Genomic DNA, 24,188 nt, shown 5'->3' on the forward strand with positions numbered 1-24,188 from the left:
ATGGTTTTATTTTTAATGTTTTTAATCTTTAAAGTTTTATATATTGACAGTCCTTTAAAAAAGTACACTATCATACTGTACATGAGATCCTTTATATACTACTCTTAGCATGAGCGGTAATCCTTTAAGGTTCTCTTAACTCTGAGAATTGTGGTTTGCCAGCATGTTATCTTGACCAGACACTTGTGAAAATCTACTTTGTGTGTCTTAAGTTGGCAATGTCACTGTTCCAAACCAGCATGAATCCTGGTCTCCTGTCCACACCTCTGCCGGAGAGAGGTCCATGCCAGTGATCCCACGTCACTGGGAAGCCACTACTGAACACGTCATCAGTCTTCCTCAGGCAGGCCTCCAGTGTTTGTCACTGAATGGACCTCTGGGACACCTAGGCTTCTGTGACACTTAGGTTAAGCTTATGTGAACTTTGAAAAAGACAAATGAAGTTTTTTTATCCCAGAAAGTAGATGACTTCATTGAGAGTTAACTCACTAATAGGACACATTTTAATAAACAAATGATCAGCATTTTACACAATCCATTTTCTTCAGAAAACCTAGAGCAAGGGATCATTTCATTATTTGCATAACACGTCAGCACTGCAGATTGAAAACAGCTGAACTTTCAGATGAAGTTGACTTCTTGATTGCAGGATTCAAGGTTTCTCAGATGTTAATACAGAGTCAAAAGCAGTGGATAAAACCTTGCAAATGGCTTGTGCTTGTTCCTACATTACGTGAAAAGATAAGAGTAAGAGCAACATTCGCTGATCTCTTCATGAACTCAATTTGGCTAGCAGAGGCACACACCTAACCCCTCTTAAGACCTCTCCTAAGCAAGCCGAGAACACATGCCTGCCCAGGTCAGTGGAACCCACACTATGAGCTTCCCTGCACGTGGGCCCTTTGCCCTCCTTCAGAGAGGAGCAAACAGCGACTGCAGCCTGAGAAGGCTGATGACACAGTCTAGGAGGGCAACAGCTTTCGGAAATGGAGGGAGCCTTTGGCCCCTGGAGGATACACTTTTCCTCAGCTGCTTTGTTTACCTTTTAAATCCAGGCACGAGTGAGTGCTGCCACTGGCCCTAACAGAAATGGTTCACAAACCTGCACTGTCTTGCCAGCTGGCTGACCTCCAGCCTAATATTCATTCCCTATCCCCAGGCCAGATATTCCACATATAATGGATTGTATTTCTTCAACCTTCAAAAACAACCGTAGTCCCTGGGTTTTGCGACGATGAGTAAGCAGCTAACCAAAGTAACAAAGTCTCACCAGGCTGTTGCACTGATAAACCCACAGGCTGTATTCTTCATTGCTTGCATCTGTGGTCTTCAGAGCCAGTAAGCTTTTTCCCGCCCCGAGACCATCATCGTAACACACCATCCGGATTATTAAGTAGAGAGCATGCCTGTGCAAAACATCCTGCAGAAGTCAGGAAAGATTCGGAGAGATCAGGACTCTCACATGTTTGTCAGTCCTAATGACACACCCTCCAGGCAGAGTGAGGCTTGAAACAGCATATCCATAGGTTTCTCACCCCAAGGGATGTTCCTGTATGCTCAGTCTCGGGCAATTTGCCTTCAGGATCACGCCTTTTTAAATCCCAGCAAGACAGGAGAGGAGTGGTCTAAACTGACTATCCCAGTGTCTGTGCCCACCTTCCAAGCTGACAGCTGCTCTTAATGGATGAGGGGCCCTTAGTTGAAAATGCATCCGGAGGCATCTGTGTGAGTTTGGGGGTCGGGGACAGGTTGCATGGACCCTTCCAACACAGGAGAGAAAAGGAGGCCCCTATTCACCCCAAGAAATTGGTCACGTTTAAGACCAACTGCTAGGAAGATTTACAAACCAATCACTGCAAACAGGAGTGGCCCTAATTAGAAGGGGGCTCTTAATGGCCTGAATTCCCTGTTATCTAAAACATAATTTTCTTAATAAATTATATTACTTACATATTGATCTGATGTTGATACTTTTATGCCATACTTGGAAACTCCCATAATAAATTCTTCCTCTGGAGGAACAAAAGGCAACTTTCCGTCTTGCTTTAAAGTAAAAATAAATTATATGATAAAGATGAAAATTACATTATAGTCTTATTTCTGACTAGTCGAGTATCTGGCCATCACAAGCCCAAACCCTTTAAAGAACGTGGGGTACAGAGCCAGGCAAGAGTTTCTCTCCACAGAGGCAGAAGAAACATTTCCCCCCATTTAAAAAAAGTTTATTTTTGTTTCTGAGACAGAGTCTCACTCTGTCGCCCCGGCTGTAGTGCAGTGGCATGATCTCAGCTCGGTGCAACCTCTGCCTCCTGGGTTCAAGTGAGCACATCTGGCTTATTTTTGTATTTTTAGTACAGATGGATTGTATTTCATCATGTTGGCCAGGCTGGTCGTGAACTCCTGACCTCAAGTGATCCACCCACCACAGGCTCCCAAAATGCTGGGATTACAGGCATGAGCCACCATGTGGGCCATTTATTTATTTTTAAATAGAGATGGTATTGCCTTAGGCTGGTCTTGAACTCTTCTTGGCCTCAGGTAACTCTCCCAAGTTGGCCTCCCAAAGTGCTGGCATTACAGGCATGAACCACTGTGCCCAGCCCCATTTTTACAGCCCACAACTCTGAGCAAAATTCACATCCATCCCTTTCATACATATTGTCTGTCTTGGTGTTAATCCTAATTACAAACTGAGCTGCCTCTCACAGATCCTGCTGAGGTTAAAATATCTACATTAGAAAAATTAAGGTCTTCACTTGCATAGCACAGACCAATGTTAGCACGTGGGAAGCAGAGCCCACATGCCCTGCCCAGATGGGAAGGCGTGTCTGGTGATCCCAGGCCTCAGGGCTTCCGGCTGGCAAGTGCTGCTGATGAGCAGTTACTCCACTCACAAAAACATGAATCGGAGTTTTGAGCTACTCAGAAACAGCAGATAATCCCTGACGGCTTCCCTATTGGTTGATCCAGTCTCAGCTCCCAGACCAGAATACCACCTACTTCGTCTTCCCTAACATAAGACACTGTTGGCAACCTATGGATGTTCCATATTGTAAATGGTTTTGAGGAACCACTTGCTCACATTAAAGAAGTCATAGTAAGTAAGTTCCATCCACAATGTTACAGTACCCTCTTCCCAACTGCTTCCCACAGTAGGTTTAAAGCAAGTCCAAGAATCACGGTATGGGATAACGGTCATGCTACTGTCAATACTGGAATTTTAGCAAGCAAAAATTCTATGGTGATATGAGAAATTGAGCAGTCCTTATAGGAATGAAAATAACGCTGGTGTATTTTTAAGAGGAAAATAATTGATCTTTCAGTACAACACTCAGACTGGTTGTTGCTTTTATGGTAAGACCACACTGAACGTTGCGGCTTCTTCCTGGAAACTGCAACTTTAAGCGAAACCATGCATGTAACAAAACCATTTTTTTTTTTCTCTTCAACATCATAAAACATTGTAACAAAATGACCTTGCAAAATGAGATTCCGGAGGAACTAATCTAGATGGTTTTCCAAGAACCAATCAACGAGGTTACCTGAGGACTTAATGTAGTTTGTTGGAATGACTTTACATTTCCAACTAAATGCTGGATAGTAATTACACTCGTCCAAACTACCATGAGTTCTTTTTTTCTTGAGACGGAGTTTCGCTCTTGTCACCCAGGCTGGAGTGCAGTGGCACGATCTCGGCTCACTGCAACCTCCACCTCCCAGGTTCAAGCGATTCTCCTGCCTCAGTCTCCCGAGTAGCTAGGATTACAGGCACGCGCCACCACGCCCAGCTAATTTTTTTGTATTTTTAGTAGAGATGGAGTTTCACCATGTTAGGCAGGATGATCTCAATCTCCTGACCTCGTGATCCGCCCACCTCAGCCTCCCAAAGTGCTGGAATTACAGACCTGGGCCACCATGCCCAGCCCGAGTTCTCTCTTAAATGGCAATTTAGATTCACTGATGTCGTCCTTTAGACAGAAGTATTTTCCTTTACTTTCATAAAGATATGAAACTTCATTTCAGATTTTTTGAGACAGTCTCACTGTTCTGTCACCCAGACCGAAGTACAGTGATAGAATGATGGCTCACTGCAACCTTGACCTCCTGGGCTCAAGGAATCCCCCTGCCTTGGCCTTCTGAGCATCTGGGACTACCAGTGCATAACACCACACTCAGCTGAATTTTTTAGATGTTTTGTAGAGACAGGGGTCTTGCCCAGGTGGGTGTTTTGTTTTGTTTGAGACAGTCTCACTGTGTCACCCAGGGCTAGAATGCAGTGGCACAATCTTGGCTCACTGCAGCCTCTGCCTCGCGAGTTCAAGCAAGCAGTTCAACCTCAGCCTCCCAAGTAGCTGAGATTATAGCCGTGCACCACAACACCCAGCTAATTTTTGTATTTTTAGTAGAGATGAGGTTTTTGCCATATTGGCCAGGCTGGTCCTGAACTATTGGCCTCAAGTGATCTGTCTGCCTTGGCCTCCCAAAGTGCTGGGATTACAGGCATGAGCCACTGTACTCAGCAATTAAAAAATTTTTTTTTGTAGAAATGAGGTCTCACTGTGTTGCCCAGGCTGGTTTTGAACTCCTGGGTTCAGGTGATCTCTCCACTCTGCCTCCCAAAATGCTGGGATTACAGGCATGAGCCACCACACCCTGCCACGTTGTATTTCATATTCTCATTCTCCATGATTTAAGAGATTACACGTTCTTCAGATTAACACTCTCTTCTGAAGTTAAGGAATCTTTTTACTGCAGTAATAGCCCTCTTTTAATGCGCACATAAAAATGTAATTTGTTTTCTAGAAACTCCAGAAACAATTTACTTTCTTTTTTTCTCTCATTACCAAATTCACTAAGTCTTTTGGCTCATGTACTTCCACCACTGGCAAGGGTACAGATTTTATAAAATTTCATGCTTATATAGTTTATACCTTATACTTTCGATTTAATTTTCCTTCATGATGATTTTTTATCGTCTTATCTTTTTGAAACCCACTCATCTCAATTCTTGTTGGAAACCTTGCATGAATAAACAGGTATGTTAGGTCGACATCATTATGAATTAGATTATTCAGAGGCAGAACTGGTCTGATGGTGGTACGGTGAGGTTGTGCCAGATTATTTTAAAAGAAGAATCTAAGGAATATAACCAGTCACCACAATCAGCTCCTCATTTAAATAGGATTGATCAGCCCCATAAAGAAAGTATTAATAGGCCAGGCACAGCGGCTCAGGCCTGTAATCCCAGCACTTTCGGAGGCGGAGGCAGGTGGATCACGTGAGGTCAGGGGTTCACAACCAGCTTGGGCAACACAGTGAAACCCCGTCTGTACTAAAATACAAAAATTAGCCGGGTGTGGCAGCACGCGCCTGTAGTCCCAGCTACTCAGGAAGCTGAGGCAGGAGAACGGCTCGAACCCAGGAGGTGGAGGTTGCAGTGGGGTGAGATCACGCCACTGCACTCCAGCCTGGGTGACAGAGCAAGACTGTCTCAAAAAAAAAAAAAGTATTGGCCAGGCGCGGTGGCTCACGCCTGTAATCCCAGCACTTTGGGAGGCTGAGGCGGGTGAGTCACAAGGGCAGGAGTTTGAGATGAGCCTGACCAACATGGTGAAACCCTGTCTCTGCTAAAAATACAAAAATCGGCCAGGCGTGGTGGCCAGCGCCTATAATTCCAGCTACTCAGGTGGCTGAGGTGGGAGAATCTCTTGAACCTGGGAGGTGGAAGTTGCAATGAGCTGAGATCGCACCACTGCACTCCAGCCTGGGCAACAGAGCAAGACTCCATCTCAAAAAAAAAAAAAGAAAAAAAAATTAAAAAGTACTGTGGGCCGGCCGCAGTGGCTCATGCCTATAATCCCAGCGCTTTGGGAAGCCGAGGTGGGCAGATCAGGTGAGGTCGGGAGTTCAAGACCAGCCTGACCAACATGGAGAAACCCTGTCTCTACTAAAAATACAAAATTAGCTGGGCATGGTGACGGGCGCCTGTAATCCCAACTACTCGGGAGGCTGAGGCAGGAGAATTGCTTGAACCTGGGAGGCAGAGATTGCAGTGAGCCAAGATCACGCCATTGCACTCCAGCCTGGGCAACAAAAGCGAAACTCCGTCTTAAAAAAAAAAAAAGTATCGTGTTGGAAGGAAGGAACAGCGCCCGTGTTCCTACGCAGCTCAGCGCTCACGCACACGTGCAGTGGTGATGCGGCGGCTTCCGGTCCAGAGCAAGTGGAGCGGCACCCAGTGGACCCGAGGAGTGAGCCTTTTGCCCCAAAGCCATGAGCTGGCTCCCCAGACTCTCATAACCAGAGAGTTACGGATTTTTTTTTTTTTTTTTTACCTGGGCAACGTCTATATAATTTATCAGGTCTAATGGCCCTTCAAGGCCTTTTCCCTCAGAGAGTTTCAGTTTCTCAATGGCACCAACATATTTTATTCGAAATTCTGCGCAGGTATCTGAATTATTGTTGCTTTGTCCTAAAGATGAAAGAAAAGTGGTGAGACTTCAGAAGAAATATTTGCATTACAGGGTATCCTCAGTCCCTTCCCAAATAAAAACCAGACAGTCATTAGAACACAACCACTAATTACAAATTTTATAATGCAAAATATTTGTATGTAATGGGGAAGAACTTAAAATTTCACTAACCCTTTCCTCTATGACTCATGGTATACTAAATATAATATACAAAGGTCTCAGTAATAGGAATAAATATTAACCTTCCCTTCAAAACAAACAGTAAAGGTTACTACCTAATGATTACCTTTATGATGCATGATATTTATTTTTGGTTCTTTGTCCCTCTTCACCATTTTTTTTCCCCTGTAGAGAAAGGGTCTCACTACATTGCCCAGGCTGGTCTTAAACTCCTGGGCTCAAGCGATCCTCCCACCTTGGCCTCCCAAAGTGCTGGAATGACAGGCATGATCCACCGAGCCTGGCCTACCATGTTAGCTTTCTTTCCTCATTCAGGAAGCCTACTCTTCCTCTACCATTCCATCAGAAAAGACCACACAGTCCTTCTTTCTAATGTTGATGGAGTAATGCCAGGCAGGAAGTCTCTTAACCTAACAGCAGCTGTTGAAGAGCTGTGTGTGTGCCACAAAATCCAGCCAACACAAAAACTACTACAAACGACTTATGATCTCAACCATATTAAGGAAATACTATACGATTACTTTTAGGTTATGTAATAAAAAGATGCCCACAACTTTAATAATTTTAAAGGCATCTGGCAGTAAAGACAATGGACTTAATGCTCCAACATTCTCTGTTACAGATTCACTAGGACAATTCCTGACAGAGGAAGAGGAATTTGGACAAGAAAATGAACATATTTCCAGTTAGCCACCAGCTACTTAGGGAGCTTGGGTTAGAAGTCACCTCTTGTTTTCTTTTTTTTTTTTTTTTTTGAGATGGAGTCTCGCTCTGTCGCCCAGGCTGGAGTGCAGTGGCGTGATTCGCAGCTCACTGCAACCTCCACCTCTGGGTTCCAGCAATTCTCCTGCCTCAGCCTCCCGAGTAGCTGGGATTACAAGCATGCGCCACCACGCCCAGCTAATTTTTTGTATTTTTAGTAGAGACGGGGTTTCACCATGTTGGCCAGGCTAGTCTCAAATGCCTGACCTCAGGTGATCCACCTGCCTTGGCCTCCCAAAGTGCTGGGATTATAGGCGTGAGCCAACACGCCCAGCTTGTTTCTAAGGATCTACTAATTTTGGGCAGCTGCATACATATCTACAAGGGTCTGGGCCAGAGCCTCCCCTTAATTACTTGTGTGGGAGGTGGTCATGAGCTGGTGAATCTCTGGGTTCCTTGGGGTAAATGAATGGCTCCTTAGCCCTTTAATCACCAAGATATTTGCCCTATTCCCCATAGACAACATAAGTCCAATGGAACTCACCTTCTGCCACCCCATTTCTTTTAATTTTTGTGGGTACATAGTAGGTGTATGTATTTATTGCCACCTCATCTCTTAAAAAACTATTTTGAAACTTCCAGTTTGCCCATGTGCCTGTGCCAATCTCCAAAGGCTATGTGGTTCCCCAATCACACCACACCCTCAGCCCATGTCCCGCCAAATCTGGGTCCACTTCTAAACTCTTGTCAAAAGTGGCAAAGGAGAGGAAGAAAGCCACAAATACTGAAGAACTCGTGCTACCCCAGTAACACCACAAGAACATCAATGAAAAGCACAGACAATCAATGACCCAACCCTTTTCTGTACCTGAGCTTTTGGTGGAATCTGTGTCGAGGCTGGCCACCGTGCTGGACCGTGACAGACCCCCAAGGCTAGAATCTACAGACTGAGAAACAGAAAAACAAGTAAAAAACCTCCACAGAAGCAGCCCTGTCTTCTCTGAAGTCCTCTAACCCATTCAAAGTATTTATTAGAGTTGAGCTGACATATACGAAATCATGCCAATTATTCAGGCATATCGACTGTGACAGATTTTTCTTAAGACAAATTCTGTAACAAACTTCAAAAAAAAAAAAAAGTCACATAATCCCAACTGTTCGTTCGTCCCACGACATAATATTGGATAAACGTGGTGGCAATATTCTTAGTCTAAATCGAAGCCATTACCACCACCTCCTTTCAAGATGCCTTCTAAGAATATTCTTGTGAACATCTCGCCTTGCTTTCACATTAGTTCTGCTGAACCCAAAACAAACCCTGTGCAGAAAGCCAGGTAAGGACCATGATCCCTGCTTAATCAATGAGGAAGGAGACTGAGACGTTCAGTGACTTATCCAAGGTAACATCTAGTAAATGGCTCCGATCTCAAACCTAGGTCTCTTAATTCTAGGTTTTGGTCCAGTGCTTCTGCAATTATTCCAACTCGTGTCTGGCCTGCAGCAGGAATTCACGGGCTAACTGGCAAAGAAGAGTAGACTATCATGTGAACTGCCAGAAAAAAACAACAAAACTGTTGAACAAAATAGAATCATATGTAAAGGGAGTTTGTTCCTCAGAGCTATACTCCCAATTTCTTTATATTCAAATAATATTCTGTGGCCGGGCGTGGTGGCTGACACCTGTAATCCCAGCACTTTGGGAGGCTGAGGCGTGTGGATCACCTGAGGTCAGGAGTTCGAGACCAGCCTGGCCCACATGGTAAAACCCCGTCTCTAACCAAAAATACAAAATTTAGTTGGGTATGGTGGCGGGCGCTTATAATCCTAGCTACTGAGAGACTGAGGCAGGAGAATCGCTTGAACCCGGGAGTCGGAGGTTTCAGTGAGCTGAGATCGCGCCACTGCACTCCAGCCTGGGCAACAAGAGCGAAACTCCGTCTCAAAACAAACAACAACAACAAAACACAATCCAAAAATTAGCCGGGCGTGGTGGCACATGCCTATAGTCCCAGCTACTTGGCAGGCTGAGGCAGGAAAATTGAACCCGGAGGCAGAGGTTGCAGTGAGCCGAGATCATGCCACTGCACTCCAGCCTGGGCGACAGAGTGAGGCTCTGTCTCCAAAAATAAAAATAAAACAAGACATTGGGCCACACAGATGAGATTCCCCTGTGGAGTCCTCACGCTTAAGGCTGAGGAAGTGGCAGTAGGGAGGTTCTGTGTTGACCAGTTCCAGGAGTTCAAAAACTTCCAAGAACATGGTTCGTTTCTCCATTCTAAGGCTGCACAGGACTCCTACAATGTCAGGTTTCTGTGCTTCTGGTTACAACGCCACCCACCAGCTCCGCCACGCCGAGATATGCCAGCTTACCCTGCCCTGACTGGAAACTGAGTGGCAGTCATATGTCTTTGTCTCATTCATGTGTGGCTGTTATTTAACAGCGTGGCACATGTGGGGCATGGGAGGCCCGGCAGGCACCCAGGACGAAAAGTCTAGGGAGGCATCTCCTGAGGGGGCCTTGTACGACCGTGCGAGACGCCTCCTTCCATGCGGTGCCTCACCCTGGTCCTGGGACTGAGTGAACACACAGCTTTAAAATCAGAGCACCCACAAGGGTGGAAAACCATGAAGAGGCTGTTCAGACCGGACTCGGCCTCCAGCTTCCTGCCTGTGCTTGGGATGTCTAACTCCCTTCCTGATTTACGCCTATTTAACCCGTATTCCTCATTTATGCCTATTTGACCCGTATTCCTCATTTATGCCTATTTGACCCATATATTTTAAGGTCTCATTCACTAACTGCTTTTTTCGGGAAGACTTCTGTGATGGTTAATTTTATAATATCAACTTCTCTGGGCTAAGTACCCAGATATTTGGTCAAATACAAGACATTGCCGTGAAGGTGTTTCTTTAAATGAGATTAACGTCTACCCCAGCAGACACAGTACAGCAGAGGACCCTCCACAGTGTGGGTGGGCCTCATCCAAGCAGGTGAAGGCCTTAAAGGAAAAAGACTCAGGCTCCCGAGGAGGGGAGTCTGCCTCCAGCTGCCTCCAGGCTCAGGCTGCCACTTCCACTCCCGGGGTCTCCAGCCCGCCCGCCCTGCAGATTGCGGACTTGCAGCCCCCACAGTCACATCAGCCAATTCTTCAAAATAAACCTTGAAAATACAACAAAATCTCTCTCTAGGATAGAAACACATCCTAGTGGTTCTCTGGAGAACTCCAACTAATACAACTTCCTCCACAACTTTAGGCCTATAATCTCCCCAGTCTCGGAATCCCTGAAGCAGTACTTGTCATTACCTCACACACCTTCGCATTCTCTGAATTATTCATTGTCTCTGGGTATCAATCATGTCTCAAATGGTATCTGGCATCCAGGCAGAAACACCTGGAGTGAATCACTTTTTCTGCCTCCCACAGCACCTGGGATCTCAAGGCTTTAAGCTTGGATGACTCTTTTCCGCATACTCCACAAGCCATCGTCATCCATCCACAGGTCCCATGAGTGCCCACCTGGAACTCTCTGCAGAACCTGAGGTCTTAGCACTTCCTTCACACCCCGTCCAAGCCCCCATCATCTCTCAGGTTCTTACCACATCCTCCCCAGCAGTCTCTCTGCTTCTGCCCTTGCCCTGCTCATAGTGGCCAAAGTGACCCCCAACAAAACTGATGTAAGATTCTGTCACTCCCTGGCCCCAGGCGCCGCCTGCTTTACTTCTCAGAGTAAAATCCCAGGTCTTCACAACACCTGCACCTGCCCCGCCCAGGCCACGCTGGTCTCCCTGGTGCCCCCCCCACACACAGGCTCGCTCCTTCCATGGGCCTTTGCTCTCTCCTCTCCCTGAACCACGATCCTTCCAGATCTTATCATGGCCCCACTTCTCCTCTAGGCCCCTGCTCAAATGCCACCAAGAAAACTAAGCCTTTTCTCGGGAGGAGGAGCAACAAAAATAAATAAATAAAATAAGACCTTTTCTTTTCTTTTTTTGAGACAGAATCTTGCTCTGTCGCCCAGGCTGGAGTCCAGTGGTGTGATCTTGGCTCACTGCAACCTTCGCCTCCTGGTTCAAGCAATTCTTCTGTCTTGGCCTCCCGAGTAGCTGGGACTACAGGTGTGCGCCACCACGCCCGGCTAATTTTTGTGTTTTTAATAGAGATGGGGTTTCACCATTTTGGCAAGGTTGGTCTCAAACTCCTAACCTCAGGTGATCTGCCCACCTTGGCCTCCCAAAGGCATGGGCCACTGTGCCCGGCCTGAAAATAAGACCTTTTCTACCAGACTGTTGAACACTGCCCCTCTCCCAATCTCCCACCCCGTCCATTCCTGTAGTTTCTTCCTCCCGTGTTAGTTTCCACCATCTGAAACTCTCTATTTTACTTATTTATTCATTATTCTCTCCCCCATCTGAAACGGAAGCTCTGAGGCCAGGGATTTTTTCCCTCTCCCTAATCGCTCTATTTCATGCCCCTTAAACAGAGTTTGGCATACAGCCGTGCTCCATAAATACTTGGTGAATGAATGAGCGTTCACGTGCCATCGTCCAGGAGGTAGAAATAAAAATGCCATTCTTCTAAACACCAACAAAATTGGTGTCAAAAACCTAGAACAAATATAATGCCGCTATCTTTGTACTCTTATATTGAAAATATCTGTCAGTCAAAAGAAATCACTTTATTCTTTGAGACAAAAGTTGCCAGTTGAATAGCTCCTCAAAGGTTAGTTCTGCATGAACTAAACCCATGCTTACCTTCCAACAGCATTCAAACTCTCTAGTATACAGGTATCTGCCAACCTCACTCTTAAGTCAAAATAATTATGCACACCACAAGCCCTAGAATTCAAGAGGTCCAGCCCCTGAATGCCTGCAATTTCTGTCATTTAAAATTTTTTTAAATCAGTGCTTATTTCAATGAGACCATTCACAGGTCATGTCCCATCTAGTTTAATGGATTTAAGAATTTCAGAAAATCTACCAAAACAGATAAAATGAAGCTAAGCATAGAATGCATCTCTAGCGCAAAAAGTAAATGTAAAAACACACCTAGTTTAAAGATTATCAGGAGGTCTGCCCATGGTCGGTATCCTCCATACAGTATCAGCTAGAAGAAACAAAACTCTCCCTGCTTTATGATTCTGTTCCAAATACCATTTCCCTACCTTGCTCTTAGTACTGATTTCGCTACTTTGGGAACTGCTACTACTGTGTCGTTTTTTGCCTTTGCGAAACATTTTTCACCACCATTTCTTGATCCAGAGAAGATCCCCTGAAAAAACAAATATTGGTGACAGTTACATCGGGAAAAGCAACTTTTTTTTTTTTTTTAAGAGACAGAGTCTTGCTCTTACTCAGGCTGGAGTGCAGTGGCACAAACATGGCTCTCTGTGGTCTCAACCTCCTGGGATCAAGTGATCCTCCCACCTCAGCCTCCCCGAGTCGCTGGGACTACAGGCATGTGCCACTATACTCAGCTAATTTCATTTTTTGTAGAGACAGGATCTTGCCATGTTGGCCAGGCTGGTCTCAAACTCCTGCTCTCAGGTGATCCTCCCACCTTGGCCTCCCAAAGTGCTGGGATTACAGGTGTGAGCCACCGTGCCCAGACAGGAAAAGCAACTTCGATATTGGTTACAGCTACATCAGGAAATGCAACATTAAATCACTTTATGCATAATAGAAATAAAAATCAATTCCTTCCAGTTCCATGGGTGTGTTCCTTTTCTATAAAACATAAAACTTTTCCCTTGGATACTATTCCTTTTCATTCTTTCCTATTAAATTACAAAAAATTAACCCAATAAGCAAAAAAAGGCAGAAACTTTGTCCTAGAGGTGTGAAAAGCACTTTTCTCAAGTATCAGACATGTCGCCTAGTTCTCAAAATTTCAAAGCCCTTACTTCTCTTCAATTGATTCAAGATTTTAGCAAAATATGCTCTGACACGTTGGATTTTCAGCCGAGATACTGAGATTCAGTAAGCCTCTCAGCTTCATATTCTATACTTGGTAGGGTTAAGATATACACACCTCTCAGAAATGTGCATTTTTCTGGAAGTTTTGAAACGCCTTTAAGTAACAGCTGACACAAAGACCTTCCTAGGCGCCAGCGCCTCACCCCCCTCTCTACTAAGGGCAGCTAAGGAGATGACCTTGCTTCCCAGAGTCTGTGTTACACATTTCTTTTTTTGAAATTAATAAATAATGCCTTGGAAACGTAAGATTCATCCTCGCCAATTGCATAGGAGAGCACAGATTATACTTGGCACATTAACTAACCTATATGAAGCTGCACAGCTCACAGAACTCCCAGGACGGTTACACTGTCACAGCCTCATGATAACCTTGTGATGTATTCATTTGCTCTACTGATGCTTTTTCAGGGCAAACCATGTGCCACACACTCTGCAGGGCTCTAACCCTCCAGGGGCTCACAGGAGGGGCTGTAATCTGCCTTTTACAGATGAGGGAACTGTGACATCTTTCAAGAGGATTTATGAGTAAGATAACCTGACCAACTTTTACCAAAAACTGTATTCTCCAGAGGGAACAAGAAAATCTGCTTGCTATAGAATTGAACACTATTTGACCGTCTTCAGGGTCCCACATACAGCGGTCCGCACAGAGAGTTTCCTTTCATTCTGACCTGGGCGATGCTTTCCAGAGAAACAATGCACCTGATGAAGGAAAAAGAACGAGTGACTCAGGCAGCAGTCAACGAAAGCCCCTGCTGCAACCCAGAGGTCCTCTGTACTTGGAGACCCCACTCTAAGCCCACTTACTAGGGGATGACATTAGGCCACTTGCCCAAATCTGACCCCTGAGTCCAAGCTTTTTAATCAGCCTCATCATGAGATTTATTTCTATGTTTTTGCTGTGGGGTACCAGGAAAATCTGATTTAGTCATTCATTTCTGGATAGTCAGTGAGCACCTACCAAATGCCAGGGACGCATCAGTGAACCAAACGAGGCCCCTGACCTCGAGGAGCCTGTTCTCAGCGGGAGTAGACAGACCAACAAGAAAAACACACATCAAACTTGTTATTAGGAAACAACTGCTATGAGGAAAACTAAGAAAAGTTAAGGAGACACAGACGGAAGGAAGGAAGGGGTGGGTATTCCAGAAAAAGATGCTCTGGATCTTATTCTGAATGAAGTGAGGGCAGCCATAAATAGCCTGGAGGCAATGCTGTGCAGGTGGAGACGGGGCCCAAGGGGACAGTCAAGGCTGTCCGGGAGCAGGAGGACAGCAATGGGCCCAGACAAAGTGCCACAGAAGGCCAGGCAGGCCGTGATAACAGTGGACTTTAGTTTAAGAGGAAGACTCTAAAGGTTTTTTAGTTTATTTTTTGCTTATCTGCTGTGATCTTCCGGAATGGAGACTTTTAAAAAGCAGCTTAGCGCCACAATTAGGTGTCTTCTGTTTTTTAAACAATGACCCTGGCTGCCAGGTAGGGAACTAACTCCATAGGATAAGAGTAAAAAGAGAGAGATGCGTTGGAAGATGACTGTGGGTGATTGCTGCAAAGGAGAACCTTACCAGCACAGGACACTAGTCAGTGAGAGACGGCAGGAGAGCCTTATTCCAAGGCCTGCACAAAACGAGGTTAATGTAGCAGCATAAAGTGCCATGTTAATGGCGCTGATGGGTTAAAATGTTGATGTATAACATATTTAAGCATCAGATACTTAAGTATATATAAATACATATTTACATATAGGTAACAATTTTAAATATGATTTAAATTTTAAATCAAAACTTATTTTAAAAACAAAATGTGATTCTACTGTTAGTGCAATCCTGAAGTGTCTCCTCAAATCCCTTGATATAAAAATCATGACACCACAATGCCTCAGCAACTCCTTAAGGCTTTCTTTTCAGCATCAACCCGGGGGCTTAGGAAAAAGCAGCATTTATTAAAGTCTTTGATATCTGCTGCAATTTTGATGCATGTTCTCAAGCAAATCATTCTTGCCTCAAAATTACTCATGCATCAAAATGATGCCAGTGATCCTGATTGGCGACTGGGTGCTCCGTAGGCTCGTCAAATGCAAAGATGTCTCAAGCTGAAACCATCACCCTCCCCTCCAGATCTGCTCCTCTCCTCTCCCCGTTAGGAAATTCTATTATTGCTGGGGGAAGCCAGGAAATCATGAATTCCTTGCTGTCCTTCAGGCCCCATATCCAATCTGGCACCAAGACCCACTGTATACCTCACCTGAAGAGCTCTCTGAGCTAGCTCTCCACCAGGCCCCATGTCATCCTAGACCATGGGCACAGACACTATTTTTTTAGAATCTGATCAATGGGATGGATATTCACCCTACAAAAATACACATCCATACAAAATTTGGCATGAATTTAAGGAATTCACAAACCCAAGGATATTTCGTGGATAAGAGACCTTGTCCTACTGGATTCCCTAACACTTTAAATCCACCCCACACTGCAGCCAAAAAGATTAAAATGATTTCTTTCAAACATAAATCTAATGCCACTAGCCTGCTGAAAATCGTTCACTGGTGCTCCAAAGTCAGAGACCAAAGTCAACCTTCTTCAGCAGGACACGCCAGGTCCTCCAGGACACAGCTCCTAATCACCTTTCCACTTCCATCCTCCACAACCCCGGCACAGTTAACGGATCTCAGCAAGGCAAAGCTGCTCGTGGTTCTCAGCGCGATGCTCCAGGTGCCCCTGCTTTGCAGCGCCCGGGACACCCTTCACCTTTCAGGCACCTGGCTACCTCTTACCTTTCAAGGCCCCTTTCAGGCTGTAGGCCTTCCTGGGATCTCGAGGCTGGGCTCAGGGACCCACAGCTTGAGTGTACCCCTGATCACAGCGCCACGATCTGTTGTCGTCTCTGATCTCACTCTCCCAGCTGCACGCTGGTCAAAGGCGGAGCTCGGGGACTCCTCTCTGCACAGCCAGGGCGCCTGGCAGGGGACGCGCTTACTGAAGTCGAGAACTTTCTGGGGTGTCTGTGACACCCCAACAGCAATTCCCAAGTACCAAACGCCTACCACGTGCCATGCACGGTGCTAGGTGCACAGATCCCTCTCACCCTCACTGACCAGCAAGCCTGAAGGATAACAGCCCCTTTCAAACGAGGATGCCAAAGCGCCCGAAGAGTCAGTGACCTGCCCAGGGTCACCAGGGTAAGGACGGATGGGGCCAAGCTCAGGGCCTAGGGAGAGCCGGCTCCAGAGTTCCTCCCAGACGCCAGCCTGCTTGGCACCTGTCTGTCACCGTGATGGAGCACCTTCCACGCGCTGGGTGCGGAGGATGTGACAGCGAAGGGGACAGACAACCCCGACCCTGAGAGGCGGGAGGCGGCCGAAACGAGGCAGAGGAAGAGGCAGGAAAACGGCCCGCGCTGCCCGCCTTGCCTCCCCTCCGGGCTGGCAGCGGCTCCGGAAGCTGCAGTCCACGACGCCCACGCCCGACCCGCGGTTCCAGGCTCCTCCACCCGCGCCCCGGGAGCGCGGACCCGCAGAGAACCAAGCCCGAGCCCAGGCATCCCTCCCCCGCCCTCCCTGCGGCCCCACCCATCCTTCCCAGCCGTCCGCGCCCCTCTCGGGGCCGTGTTCCCGTCAGGCCTCCGCGAGCTCGGCCCTGAGTGGGACGAGGGCTGGGCGCTCACCTCGCAGCCGCGGGCCCATCCCCGGGTTGCGGATTTCGGGGTCCGCGTGGGAGCGCCGCGGCCTTCGGCACCCAGGCAGCTACTCCCTTTCCCGCTCCAGCGCCGGCTTTTCCAACGCTCCTGCCCACGTCCGCCGGGCCCCGCCTCCGAGACTAAGCGCAAGCGCAGTTCTGACATCCCGTCCCCGGTTCCAGCACCCCGAGTGGTAGGAAGCTTCGCAAGCGGCGTCCCCCAACCGGAAGTCGAGGGGAGGAGTCTAGTGCCGCGGGCTCCGGAGTGGCGGAAGTTGTGCTCTTGGTAGATGGGGTTCTTCCTTCTTTATTTGCCTTCCAATTTGGGAAGACCCCGGCGACCTGTTCCCCGCCCCGGCTTCGCCCTCACACTTTCGGGATGTCTGCGATTCCTGCTGAGGAGAGCGACCAGCTGCTGATCCGACCCCTGTAAGGGACCGGCGCGAGAGGGAATGAGGCCACGGGCTGTGAGGGGTGCGAGGGATAACCGGAGACTTTGGCCTCCTCCGTCGCCCGCGCTCCCACCCACCCCGGCAGCCTACCTTTGGTCCGCGCTTGCGGGCCAGGCTTCTCAGGCTCGAGGGGTTGGAGGACCACGGATTGGAAGGGGCCTGCTAGAGTGAACGGGATTTTGCTTTTTTTTTCAGTTTCAGGGGAGGGTATGTTGCAGTCGGAAAAAAAAAAATTTCCGGGGCCACCGGGCGCTTTTCGTACACGCTAGAAAGCGTTTTCATTTAGCGCAAGCACGGATCTATGCGCGTCAGGGCAAGCGGTGAGAGAGCCTGTGACGCTTATGACCGACAGGATGAGAGGAGGACCTGAATGAGGCTACAGCGGTGCGGGGAAGAATTAAGTCTGTCTCTTAACACCAGGGCTTCACATGTGCCAGAAGTTAGAAAATATTAGGGACTTGCCGTGAGTTTCGATCTTCTCAGCTCAGGCCCTAGTAGAATAAGGAAGGTGTAAAGCTGGAGAGAAGAAAGTGCAGAGGTGTTAGGGACAAAAACTCAGCCCTCGACTGTCCGTAAGGAGAGTGGCCTTTCAGTGGACATGGTCCTCATCAGTCGGGAATGCTGCTGAAGGGGAGATGCAAATGTAGAGAACTTGGATTCCTACAGATGAGCATTTCGAACCCACAGCATGTTTATTGTTAGATATTAGTTGACACAACATGAATATACGCTTTCCAAAAGGTAGAAAGTATCTCCTTTACACATTCGTTCAGTAAGGCTTCATTGAGCACCTGCTTGGGGCATAGTCCGTTTCCTTCTGCTTAGATCACACCTGTCATGTCTTCCTGTGATGAGCAAACACTGTCACTTGATCTGCTAACTCAATTCTTTAGCAAGTGTCAAGTGTCAAGCACCACACGTGGGGATACAGATGCAACGGAGGGCCCAGTTAATTGCTCTCGCCCTTATGGAGAGAATTACAGTGCACAGTGGGAAGTATTGGAGAGATACTTTTAAATAGTAGGAGACCATTACTTTGAAGTCAGACCTGAAGTCCATTATCTACTTGACCACTTCGTAGGACAACAACCTCACTGAACCCGTTTTCTCATATGGAAATAAGATAAAACTTGAAGAGTAAAGATCGCGGTAGGTGCTTTGTAAATAATAGCTAATCTAAGAGCACAGGTAGGCATTGCACTGAGCACTGTGAAAGCATGGAAAAGGGATTTCTGACAGATTGAGGAAAAAAGGATACCTCATGCATCTTGAAAAATGTGATGCTTGAGCTGAGTCCTAAAGAAAATCTAGGAGTTGAAGACTGTGGGGCCCAGGGTGTTCTAGGCAGTGGAAGTGGCACATGTGAAAGTGAGAGTGGCCACAACTTGTGGCCAGATTCCTCATGGCTGTAGCTAAAGAGTTGAGTTAGCAGATGAAGCGATAGTCAGTTGAGGTCCAGTTTAGGAAGCACCTCATATACATAGGAGTTTGGACCTTTATCAGAGAGTCAATTACAGGGAGCCAGCGAAGGCTGTTAAGCAAGCATGGATATTGTGGGGAACTATGTTTTAGGAAAATCACTCCTGGCAGCAGTGTAGCAGCTGAATAAAAGGATGGATTGAGTAGAGCAGATTCAGTAAGATACCATTGAAAGATTCCAAGTCTAGGTGATCAGAGCCTGTAGTGAGTGACATGAATGTGAGAGAGTACGCAAATGAGATCTTCAGGATTTTTTGGCTGATCAGCTGTATCTGGAAGGGTGGTTGTGGGGAGGGAAGGCAGGGCAGAGAGGATGTTATGATGACTCGGATTCCTAAGTTTGGCAGTTAGGAAAGGGTAGTGTTATTCACTCTAGGAGTATAGGAAGTGGGGCAACTCTGGAGTAAATTTGGGAGTTCGGTTGTTTCATAACAGCTTTATTGAGATACAGTTTACATACCATACAACTCACAATTTATATCCCATACAACTCTCAGTCGATCTTAACATAGAGTTATACAACCATCACCCCTCTCTAATTCCAGAACATTTTCATCACTCCCAAAAGATACCTTGTATTCATTAGCAGTCATGGACAATCCCCACTACCTCTCCAGACCTTAGCAACCACTAATCTACTTCTCTATAGATTTGCCTGTTGTGGACATTTCATAGAAGTATGATCATACAATACATAGTCTTTTGTCTCTGGCATCTTTCATTTAGCATAATCTTTCCAAGGTTCAAAATTGAGGAGTTTTATTCATTCAATGAGTATTTTTTGTGATGTACTACATGCCAGGTACTGTAGCAATACAGCAGTGAATGAGATGGACAATGCCTCTGTTCTTAGGAAGCTTTCATTTAGTAGCCTGAAGCAAGACATAAGTAGATACAATAACTTCATGTAGTTGTAAGTATTAAGATAATGTGATGCTGGGTTGTGGCTTGCTGTGAAGGGCAAATTAGAGGAGGTAGTCAAGAGAAAGCATCTGAGAAGGTGACATTGGAACTGAGACCCAAATGATACAAAGGAGCCAACCACGTCAATATCTGAAGACAAAGCATTTCAGGAAGAAAGCAGAGCAAGTACGGGGCATGTGGTGGAAACTAGTTGGCATGTTGAATATGAAGTCCCGGGAGAGATCCTAGTAGAGATACCTAGTGTCCCATGTATGTCTTAAAGGTCTGGAATTCAGAAGAGCAATCTGGGTTACGAATACGGGCTTGGAAGTCCTTAGCATGTCAGAAAGATGAGAATGAAGATTGAGAAATTGGCCAAGGAGCAAACCCTCGGAATATCAACATTTTAAGGGTAGGCAGAGGTGGCTGAATACGTGAAGCAAACAGGAAAGCCAGCAAGATAGGATGAGAGCATCAGGTCAGAGAAGCCAAGGGAGAGGTGCTTGAGGAAGGAGCAAGTACTCCTTATGAATGACAAAGGCTGCCAAGAGAACAAGATAGGGACTGACACCTATAGTTCCAGCTACTTGGGAGGCTGAGGCAGGACGATCACTTGAGCCCAGGAGTTGGAGGCCAGACTGGGCAACATAGGGGGACCTTGTCCCAAAAAAAAGAAAAAAAAAAAAAAAAAAGACTGAAATGACTACTGAGCAGCAAGGACAGTTTCAGAAAAGTGATTGGTAAGAGCCAGAGGAGAGTGAATTGAGGAGTGAGTGGAAGTTGAGGAAGTACAGGAGGGTCTACTGCCCTAGGAGGTGGGCTGGGGAAAGAATGAAGTGGGAACTAAAGGAGATTAGAGTCAAGGGATTTTAATTTGGGGATGAACATGGCTGTAGTGTGTTTCAATTTGGATTGGATGGTAAAGAGCAGACAGGAAAATGTCAATGACACAGCAGTGTTCAGTTCCTCAGAAGGATGGAGGGAGTACATAGAGTAGAATGGTGGAAAGATTCGTCGTGGAAAGAGAGGTCTGTTCTATCTATAGAGGAGAAATGGAAGGAGACAGATATGGGCAGGTTGGTACCCTGTTGGTACATGCATTTTTAATTATTGTACCAACATGAAGTTGAGGAAATTTACAAATGGACTGTTTATTTTTTTGATGCAGAAGATGGCCCATACCTCAAGTGAAGAAGAGGATAGAGGGTTGGAAAATGTGGGAAAGGGGAGAAAGTTTGAAAATAGTTGATACAGAAATGAGATGGAGAAAACAGCTAGGCAACATTGAGGGCCAGTTAAAGTGCAAGGCCAGGGTATCCACAATAATTAAAACAAAACTGATTAAAAGTGGAAGGCCAGGAGTTTTTGGGAGCTCTCGTCCACAGTTGTTTGATCTTCTGTATCAACACCTGCTCGGAGGTAGGATCTCAGTTTGGGGAGAGGTCCATTGCACGTCCATCTGAATGAGTTCCTTGAGGTCAGGGTTCCTGTAAGGCATTTCCATGTCCTACGCACTTAACACAGTGCTTGGCAAATAGAAGCTGCTTATTGTTGAGTGAGTGAGTGAATTGTGAGCTAGAATGGTTGGGGAAAGGCGTCAAAGAAGGTGAGGGATTTGAAAGGTGAGGTATAACTTGAAGTGTGCCTTGTAACCATTGCTAATTATGGCTGAAATTATTGATTTAAGAAGAAACAAAAGTTATTTAAGTACTTGTTATAAAATATGCTGAACTAACAGAAAGTAGAAGAAAAAGCGATTGAAATTCACAGTATGAATAAGTACTTAAATTTTTTTTTTTTTTTTTTTTTTTAAGACGGAGTCTTGCTCTGTCGCCCAGGCTGGAGTGCAGTGGCCGGATCTCAGCTCACTGCGAGCTCCGCATCCCGGGTTCACGCCGTTCTCCTGCCACAGCCTCCTGAGTAGCTGGGACTATAGGCGCCCGCCACGATGCCCGGCTAATTTTTTGTATTTTTAGTGGAGACAGGTTTTCACTGTGTTAGCCAAGATGGTCTCGATCTCCTGACCTAGTGATCTGCCCGCCTCCCAAAGTGCTGGGATTACAGGCATGAGCCACCGCGCCCGGCCATTTAAATTCAAAAATTCAAACCATTTGGCAAATACACATTATGATCTTAAAGAAGATGACAGTGTTGATATCCTTATGACTTTCTACTTAAGTGCTAATTCTTTTTTTTTTTTTTTTTTTAAGTAGAGATGGGGTTTCACCGTGTTAGCCAGGATGGTCTCGATCTCCTGACCTCGTGATCCGCCCGCCTCGGCCTCCCAAAGTGCGGGGATTACAGGCGTGAGCTACTGCGCCCAGCCCTTAAGTGCTAATTCCAAAAGTATTATACATAATCTGCGTAACTGCTATGTTACATTTTAAATACATCATAATTTAATCCTAAAATTCAGAAAATTGAATTTAAATCAAGCCCAAACCTTTGGGCTTCTTGGATCTATACCGCCTTCTCTCTCAATTTTAACAGCTGCGAGATCCCTGGACTCCCAAGGATCGGTTTTCATCTTTTCCCATGTGGACACTGTTCTTCCCTGTCTTTGTGATTTTGTAGAACTCTCTTATGTCTCAGAATTTTTCAGTGAGGTGCTGTCGTCAGATGGGATATAGTGCACATTGTAAAAAAGTAAGTTTATTGGACTTGGTTTTGATGTTTTTTTAAATCCTTTTTTTTCTCCCCTTGAATGTTTACAGTGGAGCTGGGCAAGAAGTAGGAAGATCATGTATTATTCTCGAGTTCAAAGGAAGAAAATAATGGTAACTACTATTTTGTACTCAGTTTAATAATATGGCTCTCTCCGTATTGGGTGTTAGTCTTTTCTTGTAGACTAGTTATCTTTTAGCTCCCAGAAAATGTTATAGTGCATACAATATGTGCTGTATAGTGTTAATGAAAAAAACTAATACATACTTCTACTTAGTAATTTAGTTGATTAAGAAGATATATTCTATGACTGTAAAATTGTCAGCTAGATCTGTTGAACTGTTATTTCTTCAAAGTCCCTCTTCCACTCCTGAAGGGTTCAGCCAGCCTAACTGCCCCACCCCAAGTGGAAGATCCAAGGGCCCAGTCACTGAACACATTGAGAGCTCTAGCCGCCTCCAGCATGTGGGGATCAAGCCTTGGCCTAGAAGGTTGGATGCCCAAGTCCCACTGGGGCTGCCGGCCTTGGATAAGTCACTCTGCTTCTCTAAGCCTGACAAGTAGAGGGTTAGAGGAGATGGTTTCACTCTAAGGTACTCATTAGAAAGTCAGTTCTGTGTCTCATGTTCCTTTGATTCCTTTCTTCTCAACTCTTCCCAATCTGAAAAGAATATGAATAGGTCAGACATAATCATCTTTTTAGTCATCTATTGTGTTAATTTGGTAGTAATGCCATAAAAATAAGTAACTTTAATGACCGAGTCTTAGGAATTCGTTCCCTAATGCCTTAAAAATGTTTAAATTGCCCTGATCAGGTAAATTTCCCATTTCTAATTATGATCTTCTCACAAGAGTCAATCTGGTAGTAGTAAATCTATAAACTTTTTAAATTTTAATCTTCTGATATCAAAGTTTTTGAAAAATATTTAATTCATTGTTAGAATGACGACCAAAAGTAGTTGGAAAGAAGCTGTTTTGTACTTTGCATCCTGTGACCCCTAAATGTGAGCTAAATTTTAAATTTGTTGGGAAGTTAGAATTGTTAATGGCATATTTGCCACATTTAATAAGAATCATGTTCCAAGTGCTAGTGTCTGGAGTCTATCTTGAGTGTGTGGATGATAGATCTAGAATTATTGTCTATTTGCTGAATGAATTTTAATAAAATATGCAGGAGATTGTGATCTCTTTTCCTGTCTTTTTCAGCTGGACTGTGGGATCCACCCTGGCCTAGAAGGAATGGATGCTCTTCCTTATATTGATTTAATTGATCCAGCTGAGATTGATCTCCTATTAATTAGTCAGTGAGTTTTTCCCTTTATTAATGACACTGTTTTTCATGGACTTTTACTGTCAAGCTCATTCTTTACTAGATTTTGAGAGTTTGGTTTTTTAAAAGAGTGTTTTTTGCTGGGAAGCATATTGCAGACATCTAAGTCTAATAGATAGACTCCATAATGTCATCACAGGCTAGAGAAGTTTACTATGAAAACCTTACCTATCTCTATATATAAGTTCAGCGAGTATGTGAGAAGGAGATAGTACAGAACTTGAATCATTGTAAAACTTGAGACTAAGAAAGCCCTTTTCCAGGGTTATCTCCTTGAGGTCACTGTTTTGTCACATGTTTCTATAAGAACACCATTTCAACTTTATTGAAACAATTTTTTTTTTTTTTTTTTTT

General features: G+C 45.4%; 2 protein-coding genes across 11 annotated transcripts in view; one reads left to right on the forward strand and one right to left on the reverse strand.

Moving 5' to 3' along the window:
• Positions 1-4: 4 nt before the first annotated feature.
• ITGB1BP1 (integrin subunit beta 1 binding protein 1) lies at positions 5-17,146 on the reverse strand. 10 transcript variants are annotated; one of them, XM_017853580.1, is made up of 10 exons: positions 16,996-17,146; positions 16,106-16,288; positions 14,291-14,343; positions 13,966-14,031; positions 12,519-12,625; positions 8,224-8,302; positions 6,336-6,472; positions 1,951-2,043; positions 1,271-1,420; positions 17-724 (listed from the first exon to the last, which is right to left on the reverse strand). In XM_017853580.1, exons 5-10 carry the CDS (start codon positions 12,588-12,590, stop codon positions 653-655), a joined length of 603 nt encoding a protein of 200 aa, XP_017709069.1. In that variant the 5' UTR covers positions 12,591-12,625; positions 13,966-14,031; positions 14,291-14,343; positions 16,106-16,288; positions 16,996-17,146; the 3' UTR covers positions 17-652. The 10 variants fall into 10 exon arrangements, with proteins under 10 accessions (XP_017709095.1, XP_017709069.1, XP_017709045.1 ...); XM_017853556.1 differs by having other exon boundaries at positions 13,880-14,031; XM_017853572.1 differs by lacking the exon at positions 16,106-16,288 and having other exon boundaries at positions 13,880-14,031.
• An 18-nt stretch (positions 17,147-17,164) lies between these two features.
• CPSF3 (cleavage and polyadenylation specific factor 3) overlaps positions 17,165-24,188 on the forward strand; it is a 52,854-nt gene continuing 45,830 nt past the window's right edge. The window contains exons 1-3 of the mRNA XM_017853226.1: positions 17,165-17,435; positions 22,555-22,617; positions 23,711-23,808. Coding sequence (XP_017708715.1) covers positions 22,582-22,617; positions 23,711-23,808 — 134 coding nt within the window. The 5' untranslated portion in view covers positions 17,165-17,435; positions 22,555-22,581. The remainder of the gene's footprint in view (positions 17,436-22,554; positions 22,618-23,710; positions 23,809-24,188) is intronic.

Source organism: Rhinopithecus bieti, unplaced genomic scaffold (assembly GCF_001698545.2).
Source record: "Rhinopithecus bieti isolate Rb0 unplaced genomic scaffold, ASM169854v2 scaffold_1530, whole genome shotgun sequence".
NCBI lineage: Eukaryota > Metazoa > Chordata > Mammalia > Primates > Cercopithecidae > Rhinopithecus > Rhinopithecus bieti.

Excerpts from the sequence above, each read along its gene's own strand:
- ITGB1BP1 (XM_017853606.1), bottom strand. The coding sequence starts at position 12,590 with ATGTTTCGCAAAGGCAAAAAACGACACAGTAGTAGCAGTTCCCAAAGT. Across the intron at positions 8,303-12,518 it reads AAATCAGTACTAAGAGCAAG|TCTGTAGATTCTAGCCTTGG; the intron begins GTAGGGAAATGG and ends TCTGTTTCTCAG. Across the intron at positions 1,421-1,950 it reads TATCAACATCAGATCAATAT|GATGTTTTGCACAGGCATGC; the intron begins GTAAGTAATATA and ends TGACTTCTGCAG.